Genomic DNA, 27195 nt, shown 5'->3' on the forward strand with positions numbered 1-27195 from the left:
TAACTTTATCTTCATGATGTCCATCCTCTTATTAACCATCTACCTTTGAAGATCAAATGAATTAATTATTAGAATCACTGAATCAATATCATCAAAGATAATACCACTCAATAAGTTGGATTCCTTGTTCAATCTGAACACTTCATTCATTAACAATCCAATATGATTAATCATTAATCAACCACTAACAGTTTGGGCTTTTTTTTTCATATACATAATGAGCATCATGAAGGTTATCGTTACCATGCTGATGAATCTGTTCAGTGAATTTCCAATGAAACCGATTGAATCTCTTGAGGTCTTGGTTAAAGTATCAACTTAACCATTGAATCTCTGAATTTCTGTTCAATCAAAAAGTTTTCTTCTTAATTTAGTTCAATTAAATCTGATAAGTTCGGACTTTTTTTCGCTCCAAATAAAGTTCTGATTAGAAATATAATATTACATTAACTTGGAGAATTGGTTATTTTTAGATTACTCGATTCTGAACTTTATCGACAACCTTTTGTTTGTCTTTTTTTTTGAAGAAAATTAAAATTTATCAATTGATCAACAATTTAATTTACTTTTCTTATGAGGTTTAATTGTTTACTCTTGACAATTAATTTGATTTACTGTAACAATTAAGGTCGCGCCTCCTGGTTGATAAAAAGGAAACAATTTCTTAATCAATTAGGTTTTGTTGATATCTTTTTTTTGCTACAACAATTAACTTGATTGTGTTTAGAATCCTGGTCATTTTTTGTTTGTCTTTAACTTAATTGTTGACAATTTTTTTAATCCTTTCAATTGTTGTCACATTGGTTGTGTTTAGATTGTAAATTGATCAGTTTTCATTTGATTTCAAGCCGTTAACATTGTTTTTTGTTTTCCTTGTTTTCATTTGAAAATTGTATTGATTTATATAAATTAATTTTAATTAATCTCCTGGTCATCATGGTTCAAGAGGATAGTCATGAAGGTGACAAAATTAGCAAGAGTGACCTTGATCGTGTCATTGAACGAACCATAATGAACCGTGTTTACCATCGTGCCAATACCCTTGAACTCATCATGATTTTCATGATCAGTCTTATGGTTTCAATGTCAATCTTTTTACTCTTTGATATTGTTTCTTCCCGAGATCGTTATTATTTACCCTCTGACCTTGAAGGTAAACAGTTTGGTGTATCAGGATTCCCATTTTCAGATCATCCCCATGGTCCAAATCCAAAGTGTCTACGATTCCGTCAAGAGCTTATCCCATCGTCACCATTTGTTGGGCCTTTGAGATCAAATGAAGAAAAGCAAATTAATTCATCTGATTCAATTATCCCATCATGGATTAAAGTGAAACTATTAAACTCCTTTGGATCACCATTCTCATCATCACCAGCCAGTAATTCAAACAGCTCATCCTCGGAATCAGGAAGTTTTTTCAATCCCTTTATCCGGATTATCAGATTGACACCAATTGATTCCGATTTTCATGATAAAGAATCACCAACAGTTAACATTTCAACCACTCAATCAAGTGTTAATCGTCCAAGTAAAATGAAAAGCTCAACTCTTGTTGGTAACAATTAAATTAAGGATCAACTTCAAAACAACAACAACAACAACAATTTAAAATCAAATGAATTCTAACAATAAATTGATAATAGTAATGATTTAAGTTGATTATTCCCTTTGAGCTTAATTGTCCGATTAGAGGTGAGTGAGAAAAATTTACTATTCGTAAGTTTGAAATGTTCAAAATCGAAATGTTTTCATTCAGTTTTGCTCTTAATCGTGAACTTTTCTGTTTGTTTTTGGTAAAAGATTCTGAAAATTTCCAATAGATGGTGACCTCTTATACGAAGGTTCAATAGTTCATATGTTTATACAATTCTGTTGATGTCATGGTAACTTCATGGGGATACGATGGTGATTTCTTCATATATCAAATCAGTTGATGATGAATTTCAAGAAACATCTCAAGAAATGTTCATTAACTTGATCAGTTTTAACAGAAGATTCAGTTTTATAAAATACTAAAGAATTGTTTCAAATTCAATAAGCTTTTAACTTTGATAAACGGAAGTGAACTAATCGAACTGTTTGACCTTAATAGTCGAAACTAGGAAGAGAAAAAAGTTTCGATTTTTTCTCAAATAGTTCTGATCTCGTTCAAGTGGCCTAATCTTTTATTAACCATGGACGAAAGTGTTAAACCAAATTTGAGACCGACGAGTTTTGTCCCTCCATTGACGGAGAATCGTCGATACCAAGGATCAAGTGGACTACCAGCGATCGAAAGTCCAGATAATTTAGGACTTTACATTCCAAGGTGAGTTCGAGAAGCGAAATCCCAAGAAACAAGTTTTTCCATTTTTCCTTGTTCTTCATCCTCATCTTTCATCTCATCAGTAGATTTTATCATTGTTTCAAGTTGATGAAATTCTTTCTCCTTCTCCCTTCAGGGAGATTCATGATGATTCAAGTGATTATCTTTTCTGGTGTGTAGATAAAAGTAATTGTTGTAATGATAAAGAAGGAAAAAACATTGTCAGGCAGAAGAAACCAAATGAACAATTGCTCAGAACTTTTTCTCGATTCTATTTCATCACCTTATTTACTATCATCTCAATCAAAGAGATGATAAAACTTAATCATCTCAAGGTGTTTTCTACCTTTACCTGTAATTCAACGGTTGATATTTTATTCATTAATCCTGAGAGATTATCCTAAACTCCGAGATAATCAGTATAATCATAATCGTGATGAATATAATTACTGACAAGATAAACTATTATAATATCTCAGAAAATGATCAACATTATCAATACAATAAATTAACCTTTTCAAATCAACAATTAGCCAAGAGAAAGTTTCAATTGATCAATTGAATTGAACATTTAAAACCATCATTACAATTTGATGATTAAATCAACTTCAATTAGATCAATTGATTGCTAGTTGATTATAATCAACTTGATACTTGATTAAGTTACCAAATTAATAATGTATTAGAAGATGATATTTTTTTTTCTTGCTCTCATTTCACTTTTTCTGAAATTTTGATCAACATGATGATCCCCATGAAGTTGATGATATTTTTTTTTCATCATCATCATGGTGATAATATTAATCCCGATTTGATTGATATCATTAATTAGAGATTATGAAAAAATTTCAATCGGACTCCCTGTTGTTTGAAGGTTAATTCAAATAATGATCAATGTTCAAATTGATTAATTACCTTATCCATGTAATGAGATTTGACCATTGGTCAAATCTGAATTATTATTCATCTGATTTTCTGGTGAGGTAAATTTGACAATTACCATTGAATAAAATGATCAGGGTAATCATGATGAACTTTTTTTGTTGTTGTTCATTAACAATATTCAATGTTGGTTAATGATGATGATGATTATGATGGTGGTGGTGGTGGTGATAATTAAGTTAATTGATTGTTGTTTATTGTTGTTTATTGTATCGACAAGTTGATTAGTTGATTATAATCAATTGTAAGATCAGTAGCCTTGAGTTTTTGTTTATACCAATTGACTTTTCATGGGGATAGAGTTTAGATTCGGGTGATTTATTAATTGATTAGTTTACCAAATTGTATCATTACAGTTAATTTACTTCAAGGTTTTGATTAATTAATGTTGATTCATTGATTGTTTTTCTGGATCTGTTTGGATTTCTAGACTTTTTTTTTCATACTGAACTTTTGTCTCCCCTGATTCATGATACATTTACACCCTAAGGGCTAGTAAAACTTTGGACATTGATGTTTAGTTATTGATGATGATTCATTTCAAGTTCATACATTAATGTGTATTTCTCATGAGGGTTCAGGGAGAGAGTAGTATTTATCATGATGCAGTTTTGAAATCGCTGAATCTTTGAAATCTGATATTTATTGAATTTTATTCCATTTTTTCATCTATTGTAATGATAACTATCTAATTCTGATCTATTTTTATGGGAAATTAATTGTTATCAAGAAATTATGGTTTTTTCTTTAGGATGATGAATGATTTAGATTCACATTCAACTTCCGGAAAATGTAATTTCCTCATCGTCGTTAGATAACTTTGAAAGATGATCCAATCATGAATCATGGATTTCATTACAATTCTGTGATTCTAATTATCACCTGATTTTGTCTCTCACCCACCCAATAGTTTACTAATATCCTCGAATCACGAGAACTGATTGTTTATCAGAAGCTATCGAATTCTAATCTTTTTTATTATGATTAAAACTACGAAAGTTGAACGTGAATTTTACCAATAGACAAAAAAGTTGATCCATTTGATGAACTTTTCATGAGTCAAGAAAAGTTCTGATCAAAGATTGGAAACAAATGAAAAAAACTCGAAACAAAATTATTAACCTTATACACTAGTATCTTAATCTTTAAAATGATTTACTATCACCATTAAATCATATGATGAGATAATCACATAGTGTCAATAGATGAATCCGGAAACGGAAATGATGAAGTTTTTTTTATCACTCACAGTAAAGTTAACCAATAATAATCATTTGCTGGTAGACTATTATTAAGTTAATCAAATATTAAAGGAAAATTTCACTTTAATTGTTGATTTAATTAGTTTAACTTTCTAACTGATTTAACTTTGGTTTCTGATTAGTTGATTAAATGATCATGATGGTTAAATTATCAACCATCAGAAATTTTTGTCGCTACTTTTTTGTTAACATAAAAAAGAATAGGAAATCGTAAAAGTTAATTAAGACAATCAGTCGAAATGATTAATAATTAGATTCATCAAGTAGACTTTTCTTAATCATTATATTACCATAATCATGATTGTTAACCGGTAACAATCAATGTTTCAATTTGTTTCAATCATTTACCTCACAACAGATTAGGTTAATTAATCAACTAGATAATAAAAAGAAAGTAACTCATTTGAATTACAATCAAAATGATTAACATTTTTAATGATCACAATCAAGGTAAATTGTTGAATCTATTGTAACCCAAGCAACTTTCAGCCCCAAAGGTATAAAAAAAAACTTTGAAACAATTAAATTGTCAAAAGTCACGTTCAGTATTTCAATTGATTTATATAAATCAGTTGAATCAATTGATTACTTTCTCATGATGATAACATGATGAAGGATGTTTTTAATCAAGTGAATCTTTTGAATATCAAATTAATCCCAACAACTTAATTCAAATTAATAATTTAAATCAAAGGTAAATATTATATTGTAATAGATCTGGAAATTAAAAGTTCTGTGTTTAAATTCAGTTGAATAATTTTCAAATCTTCACCCAGAATATTATCCAATATTATGGTGATGAAATTTTCCACCTTTTCATCATGTTCTTCCTACAGATGAATATCCTCCTCTCTCATCATCTTCATCTTCATCATCACTTGAATGAATTTACAGAAATTAACATGATTATCATTTACCTCACTCGTTGGTGGATTTATATTTTTACGTATTAATCAAATCAATGAACATTTTTCCTTGGAAAGATTCACCATCGCCATGAAATTCCTTCCACCCTGAAAAGATTTCAGGGTTAACCAGAATTATTCAGATAACAATGTTTACATTTTTCCACCCAATATCAATATTGAACCTTAGGAATTGGAAGATGAGTCCAGGCCAATTAGGACAATCGTCTGAACTTTTTTTTTATCTTCTCTAAGTAAATATCCAAGAAATAATATTCGTTCATGGAATTTATGAAATTTTATCATCACCATGAATTTTAATCGAGTTCATTAAGCTTTATTATTCAGGTTCGAAGCTGAGTTTTCCGTCTTCAAGATTTAATCTGTTAGAAAATCCCTGATAATATAATGTCTTGTTAAGATTAATTACCGATATTAAAAATGATGAGAATTGGAAAAAAGATCCTGAAATAAATTCTGCTCATGAAAACTGAATCGTTTATCTAATAATAATAGATGATGAACTTTTTGTTTTCATGATGATTGGAATCTTGTGTTCTGAATAATGTAAGAAACATTTTTTTTTCATCGATTCTGTTTATCGTTGTAACTTTCAATTTCTAGAACTTTTTTTCCTTCCCTTACCTTTTAGAGCTGAGAAAAGGGTGAAAATTGAAATACAATGTAATCTCTGGATTAGTGAGTGATGTTGGAATCAGAATTGAATCTTATCATGGTATTTAGAAAAGGCTTATCTCTGGAGGATTAACTTTAATCATTAACACCAATCAGATTGTTCAATCATCCCCATGAAATTTGAGCCATGAATATGAAGATAAGTTGAAAATTTTTTTCTTCTCAAAAGAAAAACATAAGAAAAAGTCAACTTCATGAGCATGATTGATGAAAACATGATGATTTCCAGGGTGAGTTATTGATTTTGTAATTCAGTTCCATACTCAGCTTGTAGATGTCTCCATGAACACCATGAAATCATCTGAACAGTTCACTAAATGTTAAATGAAAATAACGAGCAAATTGAAAATTTCAACTCAAAACAAAACAGAAAAAAACTAATATGAATACAAGAATCACCATGATAACCATCACGATGTAATTTAATTCAAATTAATTAACTCAATGATCATAATTAATTTATTGATTTTACTGAAATCAGTTAATTGCTAAAAAGTTGTTGCTTCAAAGATTATGAATAGAAAACAGAAAACAGAAAAATTGAAATGGATTCACAGGAATGAAGCCTCATGATAGATAAAATCATGATAAGTTCAGTGAATAGAAATGATTATTTTCATGAACAGAAGGAGTAAAAAAATTAATACCCTGAATTGTGAATGAATAAGTGATAGAGATAAATTGGTTTCCATTAAGTTTTATCATAATCTTCTTTTTTTCTTCTCATTATATTTTCCCTACCATTAGCATCCTGAGTATTTCAAGGTGTCTACAATCAATTGAACACGCAAGTCAACTGATAGTTCATCATTTTCATGATGAAATCCTACCGAGAATGCTTGTTGATTTTGTCTCTCTCTCTCTCATTTCATGGTAAATTGTTCAGTGTTGATTCAATTGTATATTGAGTTTTTTTGCCTTCGAATCCAAATGTAACATTAATTTATATTTTCTGGTTCTTCATTTTTATTTATCAAAAAATTATTTCCGAGTAGCTTAAATAAAGTACTCAGACTTAATTGTCCCCATTAACTTAATTACATATTTATGATCACCATCATCATCGCCATGAAAAGTTAAATTGCTCAGGAAGAGCTTCTTAATTGTTGTTGATAAAATTATACTTTTTTTTCATATGATTTGAAACTTTTTTTTTTACTATTTTCATTGATAATATTGATCAATAAGTTCATCATTAAAATAAGTCCATTAAATTGATTGCTACTATTGAATCAAATTATTATATTTTTGGTGTTAATCTGTTGATTTGATTTCTTTGTTAAATTGTGATTGTAATCCAAAGGATATAAATGCTTATTAACTGTTATCATTATTGCAACAATTTAAACACTAATACACTTATACTTGTGTTGGATTAGTAATGAGTGATCACACTAATTGTGATGATTTAATGACCATCGCTGGTGGAGGTGGTGGTGTTAATAGCAGCAGCACAACAACACCAGCAATTAAACCACTTCCTAGAATCGTGGCCCCACCTCATCGTCCAAGTATCGCACTTACAGGGGCCGAAGCCTCGATATGGTTACAAAGTCGACGAAGTGTTTTCGATGAAGCGTAAGAATAAATTATAAATGAAAACAATTAGACAATTAAACTAATCGAACCTTTTAGATTACAAAACGCTCAATGATTAAAAGCTAAACAATTAACCCAAATATCAATTAGTAGCAATTAACAAAACTAATTACCTGAGATGAGATTAATAATCATTTCCTGTTACTATGATTTCACTAATTAAATGATTTGAGATGACAAATGATGATGATAATTTCTTAATTACTCTAACATGAAAATCTAATATTTACAATTGTTAATCTAATTATCTATTGATTTCTATCTTTCTTTTTTTTCTTTATATTCCCTCAATAGAGTTCGAGTCGAGTTCTATGTAAACGAAAACACCTTAAAGGAAAAACTTCAAATCTATTTCATTAAAAATCAACGAACTAGTAAGTTACTTTATCTTCACCATTTGAATTTCAAATGTTAAGTAAATGAAAAGTTCAGTTACATGATTATCATGAATCTTTCTTCATGACTGTTTGTCTCTCGATGAACTTTAATCCATATGAAAGTAAAAGTTTTCGAAAATTTCCAATCCTCATTTTCCACCAATTCGCATGTATGTTTTTAGTGAATTCCAAGTCGAATATGTCTTTTCTCTCTCTCTCTCTCTCTCTCTCTCTATCTTACGGTAGAACTTTTTTCTTTTCTTTTTCTACTCTGCAGTTCCATTGATTCTCCTAATTCATATATAAGTTTTTCTTTTCTTTTTACCCAGAAACCTTGAGAACTGAAGCTTTTCTACTCATAGAAACTCAGAACTTTTTTTTTGTTTCTTCTCTCCTTTTTCACTTTGTTCTGAACTTTTTCTCTTTCCTCCTCTTTCGAAACAAACTTGCTTCAACTATCTCATGTTTTCCTCTGAATTTTAGAATTCACATGGTGTCTGAATAGGTTTAGTTTCAATATTTGGAAATTTTCATTATTCTTTTACCATTTCAACTCAAACAATAATGCGGTTCAACTGATGGTTGGTTTGTGGGTGGAAAAGAGGTGATTACACATTTTCAATGATTTTCTCAAGTAGAAATTTTTTTTCCACAATCAATCAGCATTTTCCTAGATGATTAAGATAAACATTTGATATTTACCTTTTCCACCTTCATGACAATACATATCATCGAGAATAGAATCGAATTGATAATATCTCAATCATGATGTATTCAGTAAGAGGACAGAATCATGTGTCGAATTTTGATCTTTCTCCTCTCCTCCTTTTCCTCTTCTTCTCCACTCTAACAATTTACCACCATGGGTACACCTGAAGATGTAATCATTAAAAACTCTCAAGGTGTAAGGTGGGAAAAAAATGGTTCCATCTAATGTAAAATCAATATTCAAATAATTCGATCGATATAATAAATTATCAGGATAAGATAACGAATGATATTTATTATTATTATTATCCTTACCTGGAAATTTGTGATGACAATCATGGTGATAATGATTGATTACTGAGAAAATTAATCATCTCTAGATATTAAACACTCGTCTTATAATTGGATGGATTGAGTTAAATTGTACTGATCAGAAAAGATTTCGCTTTCGATTATGTGATTAAGGTTAAAAGAAAATCTAATCATCTTTTTTGGTTTTTTTTTCGTCGAATTTGTTTTTTTTTCTGTGCTTGGAATTTATGATTGACTTTGAATTTCGTGCTTGTTCCTGGAAAAACTATTCAAAGGTTTACGAATTCGAACCTTTAAGTTTGCCCTCAAATCGCTCGCCTGCCTTTTGTACGTGCTTCGAGTTATATCCGATCGTGGACCTTCATTTGCTACATGGTGAGTACATCAAAACGCTGACAATTCTATTTCCGTTCATCATGTTACAGAATTTGAAATAGATCTTCTGAGAGAGAGAGAGAGAGAGAAAGAGAACTTCGAATTTCGAATTTCGGAATTTTTGTTTACTATTATTCTTTTTTTTGTGGTGGAATCACTTTCTTTAATCCTGTTTGTTTTTCCAATTGTTCTGATCGTTAGCTGTCAGAACTCACGTTCATTGTTTTCGAGACGAGATTAGAACTTTTATCCATTGACAAGCCTTCTCATTTCCTTTACCTTGATCACCATGAGATTCAATATTTATCTCAACCTGAATTTATATTCCCATAAGAATCATTTCCTATTATTAGTTGTAGATTCCAATGTAATCTTACTTTAATTTCATCGAAATGATGATCACATTGTCCATCATGATGATGATCAGTTGGTAATCAATTTGTCCAGATCATTGAAAGATCATTAATCAAATTGATTCTTTCATCATTTTACCATTAAAGTTCAAATTGATTTTCAGTCATTTGGATTCAGATTCAATCATCATCTTTGGATCTTTAATAATATTAATAAGAACTAATTTTTTCCGCTTCTTTTTTCCTATTCAATAGATTATGTTACCAAAAATAATGTTCTAATCTGAGAAGTTAATCTTATCTAACCTTTAATCTTATTGTCCGGTCGTTGTCAGTTAATTAGCGGTGATGGATTTACCTCAAGAGAGAGAGAGAGAGAGAGAAATATAAGAGTTCTGAAAGCTCAGGGAATTATAAGTAGAAGAAGCGAAAAAAATTTGTTTCTTTTCACATGAAAATCTCTGAAATAAACATGGAACACAATTCAGAATAATCTGCAAACCTTAGAAAGTATATAATTTCAGTCTCAACTTTTCTTTCAGATTCTGAGATTCAGTTAAGTCTTTATTATCAACTGACCATGGTTATTATCTTGTTCAGGTTACAAGATTCTCGTTTCCAGTAAATTGAATCCAAACACCAACAACAACATTGACCACTGTCCATAAAAAGTTGTTCCCATGATGAAATGAAAAGAAACTTGAACCAAGAACCATAATTATCTCAACATCTATGATAGTAATTAAATCATCAGAACTTTTCATCTAACAAAAAAAAAGAGAAAAATTTTTCTTTTTCAAACTTCCAAATAGAGAAAATTTTGGGCTAACAATTTAATCTATTACCTGAAAAAAAAAGTTATCGAAAGCTAAATTATTTAGTTGATTAACATTCTCACAACGATGAAATTGTCAGATTAACCGATTATCATGATAATTAACAGAGTAATTGACAATTGATTGATGAAAATTCATTGAACCAATTCAAAGGGTTTAGTTATTTTGTATCAAAGCTTAAATTCTGATTGTTTGGTGAAAAAGTTTCATTCTACTCAATTTCATGTAAAATTCATGAGGGATTATATTTTTTTATCTCAACTTGAATAATTATCGTCTTCTAATTATGACAGTTATCAATGTCCAGTGGGAGCTAATAGTACGCAGTTAATTGAGACAAGGATTCCGTCCAATCCTCAGGATAAAACTTATAATGATGTTAATTGGTAAGCTGATTTTTCATTCATCTAAACTGATCCGAGATTCATGGTGATTTTCATGAAGATGATAAATTAACTCTCACAATGAAAAAGAGATCAACAAATCCTAAAGCTGAGTTTCAATCTGTTTTCTTGAGTAGTTTTCATGGTGAAAACATTTCTGTTGATATTGATTAATCTCATTTTCTTTCATAGGGTAAAGAGGAAAATCATCATGAACATGAAAGATTCATGATGAAATTTACATTCTATCGTTTTTTTTTATCAGACAATAACAAAAACTTTGATGAACACAATTTTCTGAAATTAGCAAATTATTTCCTTCTATTCATCTTCATGGTTCCATGAATTTTCATTACCTCTTTTTCATGATGAGAAAAGATTTGAAATAAGTTCCAACTATTGAACTTTCTAACCTTGACCTTTGTCCATTGTTATTTACCTTTTGTCTCTCCATAGGAATGCTATTATTTGGGTTGACAGATCGTTTCTTATTTGGATATTTCAGGTAAAATTCAATTACTCATCCTCATGATTATGAATTCTGTTCATTCCATGTACCTCATCTCAAGACCTTCATGATTTTATTTGCTGTTTTATCAGCAATTTATTACCAACTTTGAATTAGATTATCTAATGACCAGAACTTTTTTATTCACATTAACAAATATCCTTGACTTTCAACTATTCACTTGGTTTATCATGTTAATCAGAAGAAATAAAAAAAAGTAACAACAACAATTTGAGTTTAATGATAATTAAACATGAGGAGGAGTAGAAAAGGTCACAACTGAATTAGATTAGTAATTAACTCGAAATGTTCAGATTCCATTCTGTAATTTTCGATGTTGAATAATCTGTATTGATGAAAGAATTAGATTATCATTGAGTCTTTAGTAATTACGAATCGTGATCAACATTTTGTAAATGAAAATGAATTCTGTACATGTTAAGGTTTAGAACTTTTTTAGTTGGAATTAAAGTTCGATAACTAATATGAAATTGAAAGAACTGAAATTAAAATCGATTTTTTTTCAATTTCCAATTTTCTGCCTCGTGTGTTGATATTGATTGTCTCATGTTTATCTCTTTAATTATTTAGACGATCACTTCGATTACTTGCTTTTCGGAGGCCTCATTGTTGGCCTATTTAACGTACAAGGGAAACATCGTTCGGACATTACTCAATTTCCACTTCATCCTCGAAATCGTGGCCAACACAGCATTCATACCAACTGTAAGTTTCGAGTTAGAACATTTTCTCCTCGAATATGCAAACATTGTTTTTTATTTTCTTTTCAGATTTCCAAACATAATAAGAAATTCTGAAGATGCTAATTCATGAATCATGTAAATATCTATTCAGAATCTAAGTTCAGAATCAAATTTTCTAACAAGATAAACAATCGTTTGTTTGTGTTATCGTTACAATTTTTTTTTCTTCACTTGATTAACTTGAGTTCTATTCATTTATGAGTCAATTCAATTGGATTTTGAATCAATCATGATAACGATGATTTCTCATGATGATACTGAATGATGAATGGCTATCAGACTGGTGACCTTATCTTCTGGTTGACCAAATCATTGATTCTTTTCACTCTTCATATAATAACATCTCTTTTCAAAATGGCCTTAATCATGTTAGACTAACTAATCGTATTCACAATTTTGTATCATCGAAATTGGAGTTTTTTTTCACGATTAGAACTTTGCTTTCAGTTCTGTTGAATCAGCATGATAATGTTACTTTTAAGTATTCATAGGATTCCTGTTATTAATTTTATCTCTTCTCATGATAATATCAATGAATATTAGATTGATAAGCAGATTATTATACTCATGGTGAAAATGGAACAAAGATTTTATTTTTCTCTCTTTTTCTATTGCTACGAATTAATTGTAAACTCGAGTATCTCGTTCGAATCAACATGGGATCAGAACTTTTTTCCTTTTTTTGTTTCAGCTTCAGTTCATTGTTACAGCTCAGGGGAAATTCATAAATCTCAGGGAAAAGAAAAGTAACAAGTACCATGGAAGAATATGCATAATAAATTCATGTTAGTCTCATGGAAAACAATTACAAGTTTCAAAGCAATTACAGAGAGAAAGAAGGGGGGAAAATGTTCGAACTCGAAAAAGATGAACAAAAGTTCAGAATTTTTGTTTTCTTCCATATGGAAATTATCAGAACATCACAAGCTGAAATCTGAATAAATTCCCATGACTTTTGAAAGAACTGAGGAAGAAGAAAAAATTTCACTAATAATTTAACTTGAGACAAAAGTCGAGAGAGAGAGAGAGAGACTCAAATCGAACACAATATTAAATAAGAACTTTTATCGAAAAAATGGAACTTCTTTTTTTTCATCTTCTCCAATTTCTATCGGAACTTATTTCCTGATCAGTGAAAAAGTGAAGAAAGTGACCAACTGACCTTCACCTGAAAAAATAGTCTGAATAAAAGTTCCAACTCTTGAGTAGATGACGAAACAAAAAACTCCCAGAATCAGGTAACTAAAGGTCAGCTTTTGGTCAAGGTAATTGTGTCTGACCTTTATTATCATGTAACTGAATTAAATCAAACAATAAATATTGATGATTAAATTTCAATCAATAACAATGTTTACAATTGAATTTGATTGTAAATTGTTGTCAAAATCAATTGTTAAATTGAGCACAATGATTGAATTAAATTTTGTATTTCTCTTTTGGGTAAACCAATCAAGTTAATCATTTTCAATTCCAGTTACAATTCATATACATTGTCCACTATTAGCTTGACCATCACCATGAACTAATTTGAATGAAAAAAAAGTTCTGCTTTCTAAAAGCTTTTTAGTGTTGATTCAATTTATTTCCAATTGATTAGTAACATGATTTTTTTTCCCTCGTTGATTGTTATCATCCAATGGAAATTGATTCAGTTAATAGTCATGACTATTTATCCTCAATCTCCCATGAGATTATCATGATAACCATGAGACTGTGAATTATATGATCCTAATCATTATTTTCCAATAATAAAATAATATCAAAGTTTCTATTTGATTAAATTTACTATCAAAATATATTCTTAAAGGATTGAATTTCAATGAACTTTTCCATTATATTTATCATGTAGATTTTTTATCCACCCATGAGAAATATATTCATTCCTGGTTTTCTTAATTGTTGGCTGGCCAAACGAACTCTTGAAAATATGTTTGTAAGTCTTAATTGTTGGTTAAAATTTACCCAAAATAATTAACATGATCTCTTAATTGTTGATCTAATTTCATTACTACAGAATGATCTTAATCGGGTCATGCAAAGGTCACAATCAGCTCTTTCCCATCGGCTGATGATTTTATCAGCTACTTTACTTTGCCTTATATTTACCAGGTAAGTGATTAGTTAATTGTTTTCCCATTTAATCATCACAATCTTATTGATACAAATTGTCTGTATATGCTAATCAAATTTAGTTAATTGTCAAAGTAATCAAGATAATCAGACGCCAAGGAGCAAAAAATTTAACACTTTTTTCGTGTATCAATTGAATCTTGAATCTGATTGAATTTAATCATTTGTTAGAGCAAAGTAATTAAGTGTAAATGTCAATTGTTAACTGGAAAAGTAATTGATTTGGATTCTAATTGAAGTCAATTTACAGATTTGTAATTAGATTTAGGTGCAAATGGATGAATAGGAATATAAAAGAAAACCTTTTTCTCAATGGAATGGAAATTTATTTTTCTTCAATCAAGTTCATTTTGATCACTTTAACGATTGTAACAATTAACTAACAATGAACTTTTCACCTTTTCCCCCATTTCCTTTTTTTTTGCTAATTTGAATTGTAAATGAGTTCGATTGATTTGATTACTATTATTAATTGGATTAATTATCCATTTAGTGTCTGTGGTTTTCAACATTTCCAACGTGCCGGTGGACGTAATGTTAACCTATTTGAAAGCCTTTACTTTGTGGTGGTCACTTTTGCCACCGTGGGTTATGGGGACTATAGACCAGAAAATATGCCCTCCCAGTTGTTCATGGTGGTCATGATATGTGTCGCTTTTATTGTACTTCCCACCCAATTTGAGCAACTTGCCTACACGTGGATGGAACGGCAAAAGCTTGGCCGTAATTACAGCATCCATAGGTCACAAACGGAGAAACATGTAGTCGTCTGTGCGACAACCTTACGAGCGGACACCGTAATGGACTTTCTTAATGAATTTTATGCCCACCCTTTACTCCAGGTAAACTCATGGTAATCCATTGATTCATGATGATCAATTGTTATTGATTTTCACTTCTCCTTTTATATTTCCCTGTAGGATTTTTATGTTGTCCTACTTTCACCTTGTGAACTTGATACAACCATGAAGATGATATTACAAGTGCCAATGTGGGCTCAAAGGGTTATTTATATTCAAGGGTCAGCACTGAAAGATACTGACCTTATCCGTGCCAGGTAAGTATTCAAATGAACTTTCCCTGTTTATCTTTTCAACTGAACAATTTCAGGGTGTTAACTATGATTATCTCTCTGACATGTAATAAAACATCAGGTTGATAAACACCTACATGTACATGTATCTCAGCTCATTAGTTAATTGAACTTGATTGTCAGATGAGTTAAGGAATAAACATAAAAAAGTTCTAATCCTAGAACTTTGGTTTTCTAGTTCTTCATGGACTGAATAGAAAACTCTGAATACTAATGAATAGGCTCACAGAAAAGTTCTTACTATTATTTACCTCAAGATAATTAACTCTGCAAAGTTGAAACTTGAATCGTTGCAAGTAAATTGTTCAAGTGAAAATAAAAAGAAAATTGAATTTTGGAAATGAGAAAAAAAATTCAGATTCTTGTAACTATTAGTTTCCTGAATTACTGAGTAACTGAATAAGATGAGATTCACTTGACATATTAATACATATTCATGGTACTCATGGTAAACCTTGAGGGTATTCAAAGTGATAATTACATACCCTCATATCACTGCTACTCAATTTATTATCATTTGCTCATTTCTCTGATTATTTAATTAACTAGATGATGATATTATTAAGCGTCTCAATCCTTTCCCAGCCATTGAACATAATTCATATTATTATCATGAAATGTTCAAGAATTGAATCAATTTATTATTATCATAAATTGATCTAAATTGTTGCCTCTTTTATTATGAAAATAACTCAAGTGATTACGATTTAGTTAATTGTGATTAGAACTTTTTTTTTCGCATGTAATATTCATCTTGATTCTTGTTCATCAATCATTTATCATCATGATCGAATTTGTTTTTTTGTTCTCTCTCATTAGAACTTTTTTTTTCACTCTCATCTACTTATGTTAATATCTCACCTATTTTCATGTCCATGGTGAACAATCAATATTAATTATGATTGAATTGTACTCATAATCCAAAGTTACCACGTTAATTGTCAAATAAACCCACTGACTGGAGGGATAATCATTTATCATGGAAAAGTTCATTATTCATGAATAGATTTTAAGAGGTTGGAACTTTTTTCCCCTTTCTATTCATGAAAGTTTCACATGATAAACTTCAATTCAGTTTGATAAAAACCAGATGATTTTCATCATGGTGATGGCGATGATTATGATTGTATTGATAATGATGGAGAAAAAAAGTTCTGGGTTGAACTTTTTTTTTGTTCTCCTACCTGAACTTTCAGCTAATCTCCCTGGAGGCAATTGGAGCCATTAGCTGATCCATGAGGTGCCATTACCCTGGAAATTATTATCAAGCTCAACAATTTATTATTATCTTACCTGAGATTTCATGATGAAATTGATTCAGTATTTTTTTTTTCTTTATGGTTAAGGTCATGACAAACTCACCATTCAATCAATACTTTCAAATTGAAATTTTATCGATTTATCAACAATAATTAGATGAGTTTATTATTCAAGTTTCATATTATTGAAATATTTTTATAATATACAAAATATTAGTTCAGTCAATGGATATTTAATTTTTAATGGTTTCACTTTTGAAATTTTGATTAGGATGTTGATGGTCATCGTCATATTGACCATCAGAGTTGATATATGATTATCATGTTCAATCTCAATTGGGATTTTAAAAGTTCATTCATGTTTCTCATAACATGATAAAAAGTTTCATTCTGAATTATATCAACCATGAAATCACCAATCAAATGTAATCACAATTAACTGACAGGTTTTCAACAAGATGAAAAAAAAGCTACTCAAGGTTTCGTGTTGTTGTATACAATGAATTCAGATTAATATTCATTTGAAATATCATGAAATTTTTATCAAATTCAATCCAATAAAAGTTTAGTATTATTATTATCATTTATCAATTCAACATTTCAATAAATGAGTTTAAAAAAATTGAATGATAACATTGAGTTGACAGTTTTTATTGTTCAATATTAAATTTCCCATATAATCAGTTGATTGTTGTCAAGTATTCCAACAATTTAGTTAATCGTTACTGAGACAATTTTGTTGATTCGTTTTCCAGGATGAATGTGGCCGAAGCTTGTTTCATTCTGGCAGCTCGTAAATACAATGACAGGAGTGCGGCGGTAAGGCCAATCGATTTCGATCGTTTAAAAAAACTAAAAGTTCATTTTTCGAATTTAAATTTAAATATGAAAAATTAATTTCTTTCCTTTTGATCTATGATTATTCTGAACACCATGAACCTGTGGGGATAATCAGGATGAACACACAATCTTACGTTCATGGGCAATCAGGGATTTCGCACCAACGGTACCTCAATATGTTCAAATATTTCGTCCAGAAAATAAGATTCATGTTGCATTTGCAGGTAAACTCAGAAATTGATTGTCAGCAATTAACTTAAATTGTTTATTTATTTTTTCACTTCTTTTCCAGAGCATGTTGTTTGTGAAGATGAATTTAAATATGCTTTACTAGCAAATAACTGTCTTTGCCCTGGGGCATCAACCTTGGTAACCTTATTGCTTCATACATCTCGAGGCCAGTAAGTTATAATTGTTATCATAAATCATTAATTTAATTGTCTCTATGATATCTACTTATTAATATATATATTCATGATTCAGTTACAAGAACCATGATTCATTATTTATTTGATAATGAAAAAAAGACTCAGCATGAATCTCAATGGGATAAATTGTATTAATATGTTTGAAGCTGAAACATCATTAGGAAACTATTGAAATTATTGTTTTCTTAGTGTGTTTATTTGTTTTCTCACTAATTGTCTTTGGAAAATTATTTAATTGCTATTAATTGTTATTCCAAATGAAACAATTCATTCTGATGAATATTTATACTCCTCAATTCTCATAGGGAAGGACAAACTTCCGATGAAAATTGGCATCGTTTGTATGGTAAATGTTCAGGGAATGAAATTTATCACATCCGATTGGGTGACAGTCGTTTCTTTGGTGAATATGAAGGTAAAAGTTTCACTTATGCCTCATTTCATTCACATCGAAAGTAAGTTTCCAATGGTCAAGTCTTTTCCTTGGTCAGTCAGGTAATCGGATCTTTTTCCATCCCCCAACAGGTATGGTGTGGCTCTTCTTGGTGTTCAAACGGACATGAAGGGCACTTGGCCCATCATGTTGAATCCTGGTCCAAGTTACATATTAAAATCTTCTGATATTTGTTTCTACATGAATATTACCAAAGAGGAAAATAGCGCTTTCCTTCCGGCCACTACTGAGAGTACAAAACTTGGTGGGGTTGATATTGGAGGCGGAAGTGGAAAGAGAAATGATAAATCAAGTGGTAAACTTGATGTTATCCTTAAATTGAATAAATCAAATGAAACTTCCTCTTCAACCACTGCCAATGTTTCAGCTGATGCTAATGGTGGATTCTCATTACCTCGAACTCATGCCTTCCAACATCAACACCATCGACCTCATTCAATGTCTCCCTCTCAAAATCCTCTATCACCAAGTTCTCATCATCAACAGCAACAATCTAATGTGCCCATTGAAACAATTGATTCTAGAGATGAAAATATCTCTCATGATAAATCACAGATTAAATCAGCTGCTGGTGTTAAACAGACAATCATTGAGATTGCAACTCGAACCTCTCGAAAAATGAGAAAACAATCAACTCATCTTGACATTCCGATTATCGATTATGGATCAACACCCAGAGATTCATCTCCTGTTGATCTTGGTGTTGCTCGAGGTCGACGGCCAAGTATAGCTCCAGTTCCGGTTATGTTGAAAGATGAAACTGAAGATTCAGATGAACTAGATGATAAAGAAATTGACCAGTTTCTTGAAGTTCCTTATTCCAATCAATCTGAACACACTGAGTATGAATCGATCTGAATCATTTTCACTCGATCGAAAGTACTTTTATTATATGAAAAGTTTATTTTCTCTTTTCAGGATCGTCAAAGGTTTCCCACCAGTCTCACCTTATGTCGGTGTTAGTCCCACTCTGTGTTACCTGTTGAAAGAAAAAAAGTCCGCTTGTTGCCTTGAACTTGCTCAGGTAAACGAATCGAAGCAAATTATCAATCGAATGTTAAATTTTCTAATTTTCTCCTCGATTTTTTCTTCCATATTTTATTCAGCCTTGTGATCATTGTGATAATAAAAGTGCTCGAGATTACGATTGGCTTAATCCCTGTATAATCCTTTCAGCCGATTTCGCTTCAAATGGAATCTACAATTTCATTGTGCCTTTAAGAGCTCATTTCCATTCCCTCACCTCTTTGAGACCAATTGTCCTTCTCCTCGAGTCTTATCCGCTTCCCGCTTTCATTGACGCGATTTCTTGGTTTCCAATGGTCTATTGGATGCAAGGGTCAATCGATAAGTAAGAATTGATCTGATTGAATGTTTAACGGTTTTTGAATGAATCCAATTTTCTTTTTCAGTTTGGATGATCTAATTAAGGCTGGTATCAACTTAGCTGATTCTGTTGTCGTGGTTAACAAGGAGACAACCAATTCCGCTGAAGAGGATTATCTTGCTGATTGTAATACGATTGTCGCTGTTCAAACGATGTTTAAAATGTTCCCAAGTGTCAGAATTATTACCGAGCTAAGTCAATCCTCGAACATGAGATTTATGCAATTTCGTGCTCATGATACTTATGCTCTTTCGCTCTCAAAAATGGAGAAACATGAACGGGAAATCGGGTCACATATTTCTTATATGTTTCGTCTTCCTTTTGCCGCTGGTTCTGTTTTTAGTGCCTCCATGTTGGATACCCTTTTGTACCAGGCGTTTGTCAAGGATTATATGATTACGATAATCAGATTACTTCTTGGGATTGATCAAGCTCCAGGTTCTGGTTTTCTTTCATCAATGAAAATTACCAAAGATGATTTATGGATACGAACTTATGGTCGATTGTATCAGAAACTTTGTTCGACAACCTGTGAAATTCCTATTGGAATTTATCGAACTCAGGGTTCTTACACACCAGAAGTTAATACGGTTAGTATTTTATTAGAAAATGATGTCGAGGAATCGATTGAAAGGAGAAGAAAAATAAAGAACTAAGAACTTTTTTTCTGTTAATTTTTTCGGTTTACAGATCAATTTGGACTTCGTTTTCCCGTTCTTAATGAACGAGTCCGATACCAACAATTAAGTGCTGAAATTGAGAGACAAGAGATCGGTAATCTGGTCAAGAATCGAATGCAAGATTTAAACTGTCCAATTGAAGATTATGGTCAGTCAAACTCTCTCTCTCCATAAGATTCAATTAAAGTTCTAATTGTTTGAGTTTTTCATTCTTTATTTAGATGATGTTTCTGAGAAACGAAGTTCAATTTCATTCGTAATAATTAATCCCAGTTGTGACCTTAAACTTGAAGAGGGTGATATGGTTTATCTAATTAGACCGAGTCCAATCAAGAGCAAGAAAACTTTTCTTACCCGAGGAAATTCAATAAGAGCATCAAAAGCATCATTGAAACGACGAAAGGTCAAAGAACACAAAGTTTTGACCAGTTCAGTATCTTCACCGCCCTTGACCACACCAAACCCCGGAGATGGAGGATATTCAGTGATCAAAAGTGGTGGAGGAATCGTAACCGCGACAAATTCAATGCCAATATCTTCCTCTTCCTTATCATCTCCATCTCAATATTCATCATCATTATCACCAAATCTATACGTTAATCTAAAAGATCAAAATTAATCAGATGACAATAACAACCTTCTTTATATCCCTTTTCCTAAATGGTTAATTGTTCCAACTACAAAAAACTTATTTCTTTTAATTGTCCGATTTGTTTTCATTTTTTTTTCTTTCGTTCAAATCATTTGCTCAACTGGTTTGTTAACCTTTTCAATTTTTACACGAGAAACTTATATATAAATATTGTTAATCCTGATTATCGAGTGAAATTAAAGAAACCCTGTCAGGGGAAAAAATTATATTCTAATTAAAATTGTGATTAATCATTTTTTTTGAAATCGAATCATCGTAATTAATTTGAATTTCGCGGGTAATTTTTTTCTTTTCTCTCGTTGAGCTTCACCCTGACATCTAGCGGATTCTATTTCGATCGAAGTGACTAATTTCTTAAATTCGGTTAATTGTGATTCCATTTCTGGTGCTTTCTCTAATTGTTTCTTTAATTTTTAATCACTAATTTATTTTTTTCCGTTGATCTCAATCAGAATCCATGGAGAATAAACTTGTAATAACCAACTGGGCTCACGATTCAGGGGACGAAGATGAATATGATATTTATCGAGATGTTTATTCCCAAGCCCCTTTACCGGTTTCTACTTTCCAGATTGATGGTAATACAAAGATTGTGACATCTTATAAAAGCGAGGAGGGTAAAAGGTTCAAGATTATCTCTTATTATAAGATTGAACGGTTAAAGGTTTCTAAGGCTGTGGCTTTAAGGAAAAAGTGGAAAAAGTATGGACTCGCAAGGAATGATGAACCAGGACCCAATCCATCAAATACCGTTTGCTGTGAGGATGTTGCTATGCATTTTATTAACAGTAAGGATGAGGATAATTTGGATAAAGATGATATTTTACAAACTATGGGTAATAAGAATGTGGTTAAATGTAGATATTGTGAGATGGATCATTGGACTCTTAAATGTCCTTATAGAGAGAAATTTGAATCAAAGGAAAAAGATGGTGGTTCAAATGTTAATGGATCATCAGGTGGAACAGTTCAATCTAATACCATGGAAACGTCAGGGTCAAGATTTGGTGAGGATAAGAAAACCGGTGGTAAATATGTTCCTCCAGGTCTACGTGAAGGTGGTCAAAAGCCAGGAGCTGATCCTTTAAACAACCAGCGATCAAAAGATGATGCCAATACAATTCGAGTTACTAATTTACCCGAAGAGATACAAGATAGTGATATAAGAGAACTGTTTCAACCGTTTGGTAAAATTTGGAGAATATTTTTAGCCAAAGACAAATATACTGGACAATCTAAAGGATTCGCTTTTGTTAGCTATGAGAAGAAAGAAGATGCTACCAAAGCGATCGCACATGTGAACGGCTTTGGTTACGCTAATTTAATCTTGAACGTCGAATGGGCCAAACCATCGGCTAACAATTAATCCTTTGGGCACTTTGGATCTTCTTTTTTTTTTTTTCTTCTTTTTCTTTTCCTTTATTCCATTTTTCTATTGTTAATTTTCACATACCCAAAGGGCAACTTACAAATCGTGTTGAACATTCTCGATTACAAATGAAAATTCTTGGTAAAACACAAATAACTGCTCAATAATTGATAATTTGTAAATTGGAATTTGCAACCGGTTAATCTGATGAAATTATATTTTCGTTGATGTAATTGTAACCAAAGATGGAGGAAAGATGAACATAATTTACTAACTATGGCACGTGGAGAAACACATACACACACAATTAACTAATGGTAGTGGTTAAACGGATAAGGAAATCGATCAATTCCTCTACCCACTTTTGATCGTTTAATTGGAAGTAACAATTTCTCTCCATTACCAATATTTGGTTCACTTTCTTTAATTATCTCTGCTGGTGGTTGTCCCCAAAATGGTTCACCTCGATTAATAATTTTCTCCGTTTTCTTTGGATGTGATTTACGACACTTCGATAGATCTTTGTATTTACAAAAATCTCTACCAAAAGCCTTCAAATATCCGTAACCTTTTTCCCTGTTAAAAGTTCCGTCCGGTTTATATGCATATTCAATTCCATAACCGTAACCATAATAGTTCCAAGGTCCAGTTCCATAAAGATGCTTTGGATCGTGTTCTGCTCGATGGTCATACATTTTCACTCTAACGGGACCAGCGAAAACCAATGGACACTCACTTATAATCAAAGAAACACAAATAACCGCAAATACAAAACTCCAGCAACAATTAACCAACTTAATCATTTTCATTTTCATTTTCACTTTGATTTCAAAATTTCATCATTAATCCGTTTGGTTTTCAATCTTGAAACTTTTTTGTTCAACCAATAACTTTGATTCTTACGACAACATTGAATCAACAACAACAACAACAACAACAACAACAACAACAATTAATGATCAGCAACAGTTAACCAGAATAACCATTCAATTAACTTTTAAATCATAATTAGCGGATAAAGAGACACTATCACTTGGAAAATAACATTAACAGTGAAAATATAATTTCCACCTCACAATTTAATAATAACTCTCGTGTTACCCAACTGGTTTCAACTGATTGTGAGGATTTTTTTCTGCTGCCGATTAACATGATCACCAAATCAGTCAACGATCGGAAGGAAGTGAAAGTGAAAGAAGACAGGGAAGAATCGCGAAAAAGAAAGAAAAGAAAGAGAAATTTTCTCTTTTTTGTTCGTTAATCGTATTACCTGTTGTACCTTTTGGTTCTCCACCTTCTTCTCCCTCCTCTTCGACAATTGCATCCAACTACCGTCGTTAACTATTGACAATCAACAGAATCTCAACCTGTATAACAACAATTAAGCCCTAATTGTTGTAGCTATTTTTTTTCTACACTTAATTTCTGTTCGTTAGATTTAACTGAACTTTTTTTTATTGTTGTTTTTTTTCTCATATTAATTTACATTAACTTGATCCTAAATTGTATTGATCGTTAGTTTTGATTAAATGTTTTTGTTAATTGTCCAAAAATGTGAAAAAAGAAAGTGAAAGTTAAACTATCATCGTTGACTTTTTTTTTCTAGGTTGACCAATTAATTAAATTGTTCGACAATTGATTTTGATGGTTAAGGTTGATGATTAAAGGTCGAAGCTCAATTGTTTTGATTGTTAATCTTTTTCCTTTCATCTGTTTATTCAACAATTAACCTTAACTTTTTAAATTAAATTCTAATTTACTGATTGGATTAAGTTTCCATTCTTATTGGAAATTGTTAATCAAATTATCCATTCATCAGATTGTTAATTGTTTACTATTCATTTTTGTATCTACAAACTAATCTATTATATTGATCACAATTAGATTAACTTGTTAAGGCCTTTTAATAATTGAGATAAAAAGTTAATTAACATACAACCGGAACAAATTAACTTACAGTTAATTATTAGTTTGAATTAATTGTTGTTGATAATTTGACTGTGATTAGTGTAACGGTTAAGTTGATCAACAATTTATCTAAATTGTAATTAAAGGTGATGTTGATTAATTGTAATTTGTCACAATGTTTCATCTTTATTCAAATGTTGTTTCAACAATCAGTTGATTGTTGCAAGAGATTGTAAATTGTCAGTTGTTGAGTAAAAATTGTCATTAAAAGTTATAAAAAAATTGATTGTGATTGTGGTTGAAAAAATAATTAATCATTAGGTGGGTTTTTAGTTAATTGTTGATGGTAAAGTTATTAATAAAAACGGATAGGAAATGATTAAAATGTAATTTGTAGGCACTGAATGGAAACACAAATAATTAAATTGCTGTAACCACAATCACAGATTTTAAACCCGAATTGTTGAGGTAAATTGTCAATAATTGATTAAAGGAATCAACAATTTATGTTGACGGTTGGACAATTAAGAAAAGTATTCAAATTGATTTGAATGTTGTTAAGAAACAGAAATTTTTGTCTTGTCTTGATTGTTCAATATTATTGGAGATCGAAGCTAATTTATCCTCGACGACCATGGTGACCATACCCACCACCACCATGATGTCCACCACCATGATGACCACCACCATAGTTACCACCATGATGACTTCCACCGCCATGATGACCTCCACCTGGATAATGACCACCGCCATTATGATGACCACCATTTCCTCTGTAACCACCACCATTATGATATCCACCATAACCTAAACAAACGCACAAACAAAAGTATCTCAATTAAATTGTCACAATCCATTGATTAGTTAATTGTTTGATAACAATTTAAACTCTTAATTAGTGTCCATCAACTGCTAGAAAATTACAACACCATAGACAAATATATTTGGACAAACACTTGAACCCAACACAGAATTGATTTTTACTCAATTTCTTTGAAAGAATCAAGTAAATCATGTTGTTGATTACACTTTAATCCTAACAATTAGTAAATTGTCAATGTGATAGAGATTAACAGAGAGCAACCAAATCAACAAAGAGGTAAATATACTCACCGCCTCTGGAAGCAGCAACAATTGAGATGATGAAGAAAATTGAGAAAATAATAGCAAATACTTTAGACATTTTGATGGAAGTTAATTGTTGACAATTAGAAGGGAACAAGTTGATCCGGTGGAAAACTGAAATGTAATTTAGTTAAGAATTAAACACTTTTTATATGAAAGAGAATGGAGATCGAGAGAGATGATGATGATGAGAGAGAGAGAGAGAAAGAGAGAGATGAGAAGGTCAGATTATTCTAAGTACATTTAGATCATTGGCCTGGCCTTTGAGAGAAAATTTTTCAACAGAAAAAAAGAGAAAGAAAATCAAGGTGAGTGAGAGAGAAGAAAAAGAGAAGAGAATTTCACTTTAAAGATGAAGAAGAGAAAATATTGACCAATGAAAAAGAAGAAGATGAAGATGAAGATAAAAAAATAAAGAAGATGATGATGACCGAAGTTTTTTTTTCGCCAAAAAAATAGTTAGTCTGACATTTTGTTTTCTTTCAAAACTATAATCAGGTAGGAACCAGATTAAGAGATTAGTGTTTGTTTTAATCAACCAGCTCATGAAAATGGTTCTAATTAAAGTTTGATTATATGATGAATTTAATTCTTGGTGAGCTTGACCCTGATCAGTTGATTTATGTTCATCTTTTTAATCTGGTTCACTGTTTTTTGATGGTCGATCCTTGAAAATTAATTGTCAATAGCTAATTTGGTTTCTAGGATTTTCCAAGTGATTAATAATTTTCTGGATTCTAATCAGCATGATAATAAATCCCCATGGAAATTGAAACGATCAACTTTGATCTTTAGCCTTAGATTTGACTTTTTCTGACAATTCCTTGGTTGCATCTTGATTATCCCAATTTGTCCGTTTTATAATTTGTTAATTAATCATTTAAGTAGATTAGTTAATTAAAATTAAAATTGAAATGTAATCAGGTAAATGTTGTGATTATATTTGTCTCTCTATTAAGGTAAAGGCGTTAGCGGTAAATTGTAATCAATTTAGATGATGATTAATGATTGGTTTATATGGCCAAGTGAAAATTAGATTGGGATTCACCTTTAATCAATCTCAATTGATTACGAAATTTTGAGTTAATTAGGTGATCATAATTATCTTTAACAACCAGCTTAAGGTGATTCTCTTGGTGACTTATTTTGAGATGAGATGTTTATTAATTGTTGATTCAGGCCAAATTATTGGGTTATTAAAATGTATCAACAGCTGATTGAGGTGAATGAATTGATGAGGATGGAGATCAGGTTATTATTATTGCTATCAAAGTGATCGAAATGATTAAAGTTCCTAAGGCCTGGAATTTATTATAACTATTGTTGATCGAGTTATCGTTTAAACAGCAAATATTCAACTGAACTTTTAATTGTCGTCGGATCACTTGGGGTAATGGTACTCGAATAGTCATCGATTTCAGCCTAAAGTCCAATCGTTATTTATACTCGAACAATTTATTTGTAATGTCCAAACAGCGAGGGTTGGGTAGTTTCGATATGGAGTAAAGAAAACTTTTTCGGGTTCTTATAGACTTGATTCGTTGG

The 27195-nt window shown here is 31.0% G+C and overlaps 4 protein-coding genes across 4 annotated transcripts; 2 read left to right on the forward strand and 2 right to left on the reverse strand.

The window, feature by feature from the left end:
• The first annotated feature begins 1933 nt into the window (after positions 1-1933).
• On the forward strand, positions 1934-21454 carry LOC128395725 (potassium channel subfamily T member 2-like). Its single transcript, XM_053356197.1, has 21 exons — positions 1934-2308; positions 7490-7688; positions 8004-8083; positions 9382-9481; positions 10964-11056; positions 11510-11558; positions 12153-12287; positions 14175-14258; positions 14340-14434; positions 14949-15297; positions 15376-15512; positions 17563-17626; positions 17763-17871; positions 17940-18048; positions 18381-18530; positions 18601-19371; positions 19448-19553; positions 19636-19880; positions 19942-20506; positions 20607-20744; positions 20818-21454. The coding sequence occupies exons 2-20, from the start codon at positions 7492-7494 to the stop codon at positions 20661-20663; spliced, it is 3495 nt and encodes a 1164-aa protein (XP_053212172.1). The 5' UTR covers positions 1934-2308; positions 7490-7491; the 3' UTR covers positions 20664-20744; positions 20818-21454.
• Positions 21455-21582: 128 nt separating this feature from the next.
• On the forward strand, positions 21583-22703 carry LOC128395726 (eukaryotic translation initiation factor 3 subunit G-like). The gene has a single exon (XM_053356198.1). It carries the CDS (start codon positions 21706-21708, stop codon positions 22612-22614), a length of 909 nt encoding a protein of 302 aa, XP_053212173.1. The 5' UTR covers positions 21583-21705; the 3' UTR covers positions 22615-22703.
• On the reverse strand, positions 22635-23420 carry LOC128395087 (uncharacterized). Its single transcript, XM_053355483.1, has one exon. The coding sequence runs from the start codon at positions 23418-23420 to the stop codon at positions 22929-22931; it is 492 nt and encodes a 163-aa protein (XP_053211458.1). The 3' UTR covers positions 22635-22928.
• A 1265-nt stretch (positions 23421-24685) lies between these two features.
• Positions 24686-25850, reverse strand: LOC128395730 (uncharacterized). Its single transcript, XM_053356201.1, has 2 exons — positions 25639-25850; positions 24686-25332 (listed from the first exon to the last, which is right to left on the reverse strand). The coding sequence occupies exons 1-2, from the start codon at positions 25706-25708 to the stop codon at positions 25145-25147; spliced, it is 258 nt and encodes an 85-aa protein (XP_053212176.1). The 5' UTR covers positions 25709-25850; the 3' UTR covers positions 24686-25144.
• Between the last annotated feature and the right edge of the window lie 1345 nt (positions 25851-27195).

This window comes from Panonychus citri, unplaced genomic scaffold (assembly GCF_014898815.1).
Source record: "Panonychus citri isolate SS breed McGregor unplaced genomic scaffold, ASM1489881v1 Contig00141, whole genome shotgun sequence".
NCBI lineage: Eukaryota > Metazoa > Arthropoda > Arachnida > Trombidiformes > Tetranychidae > Panonychus > Panonychus citri.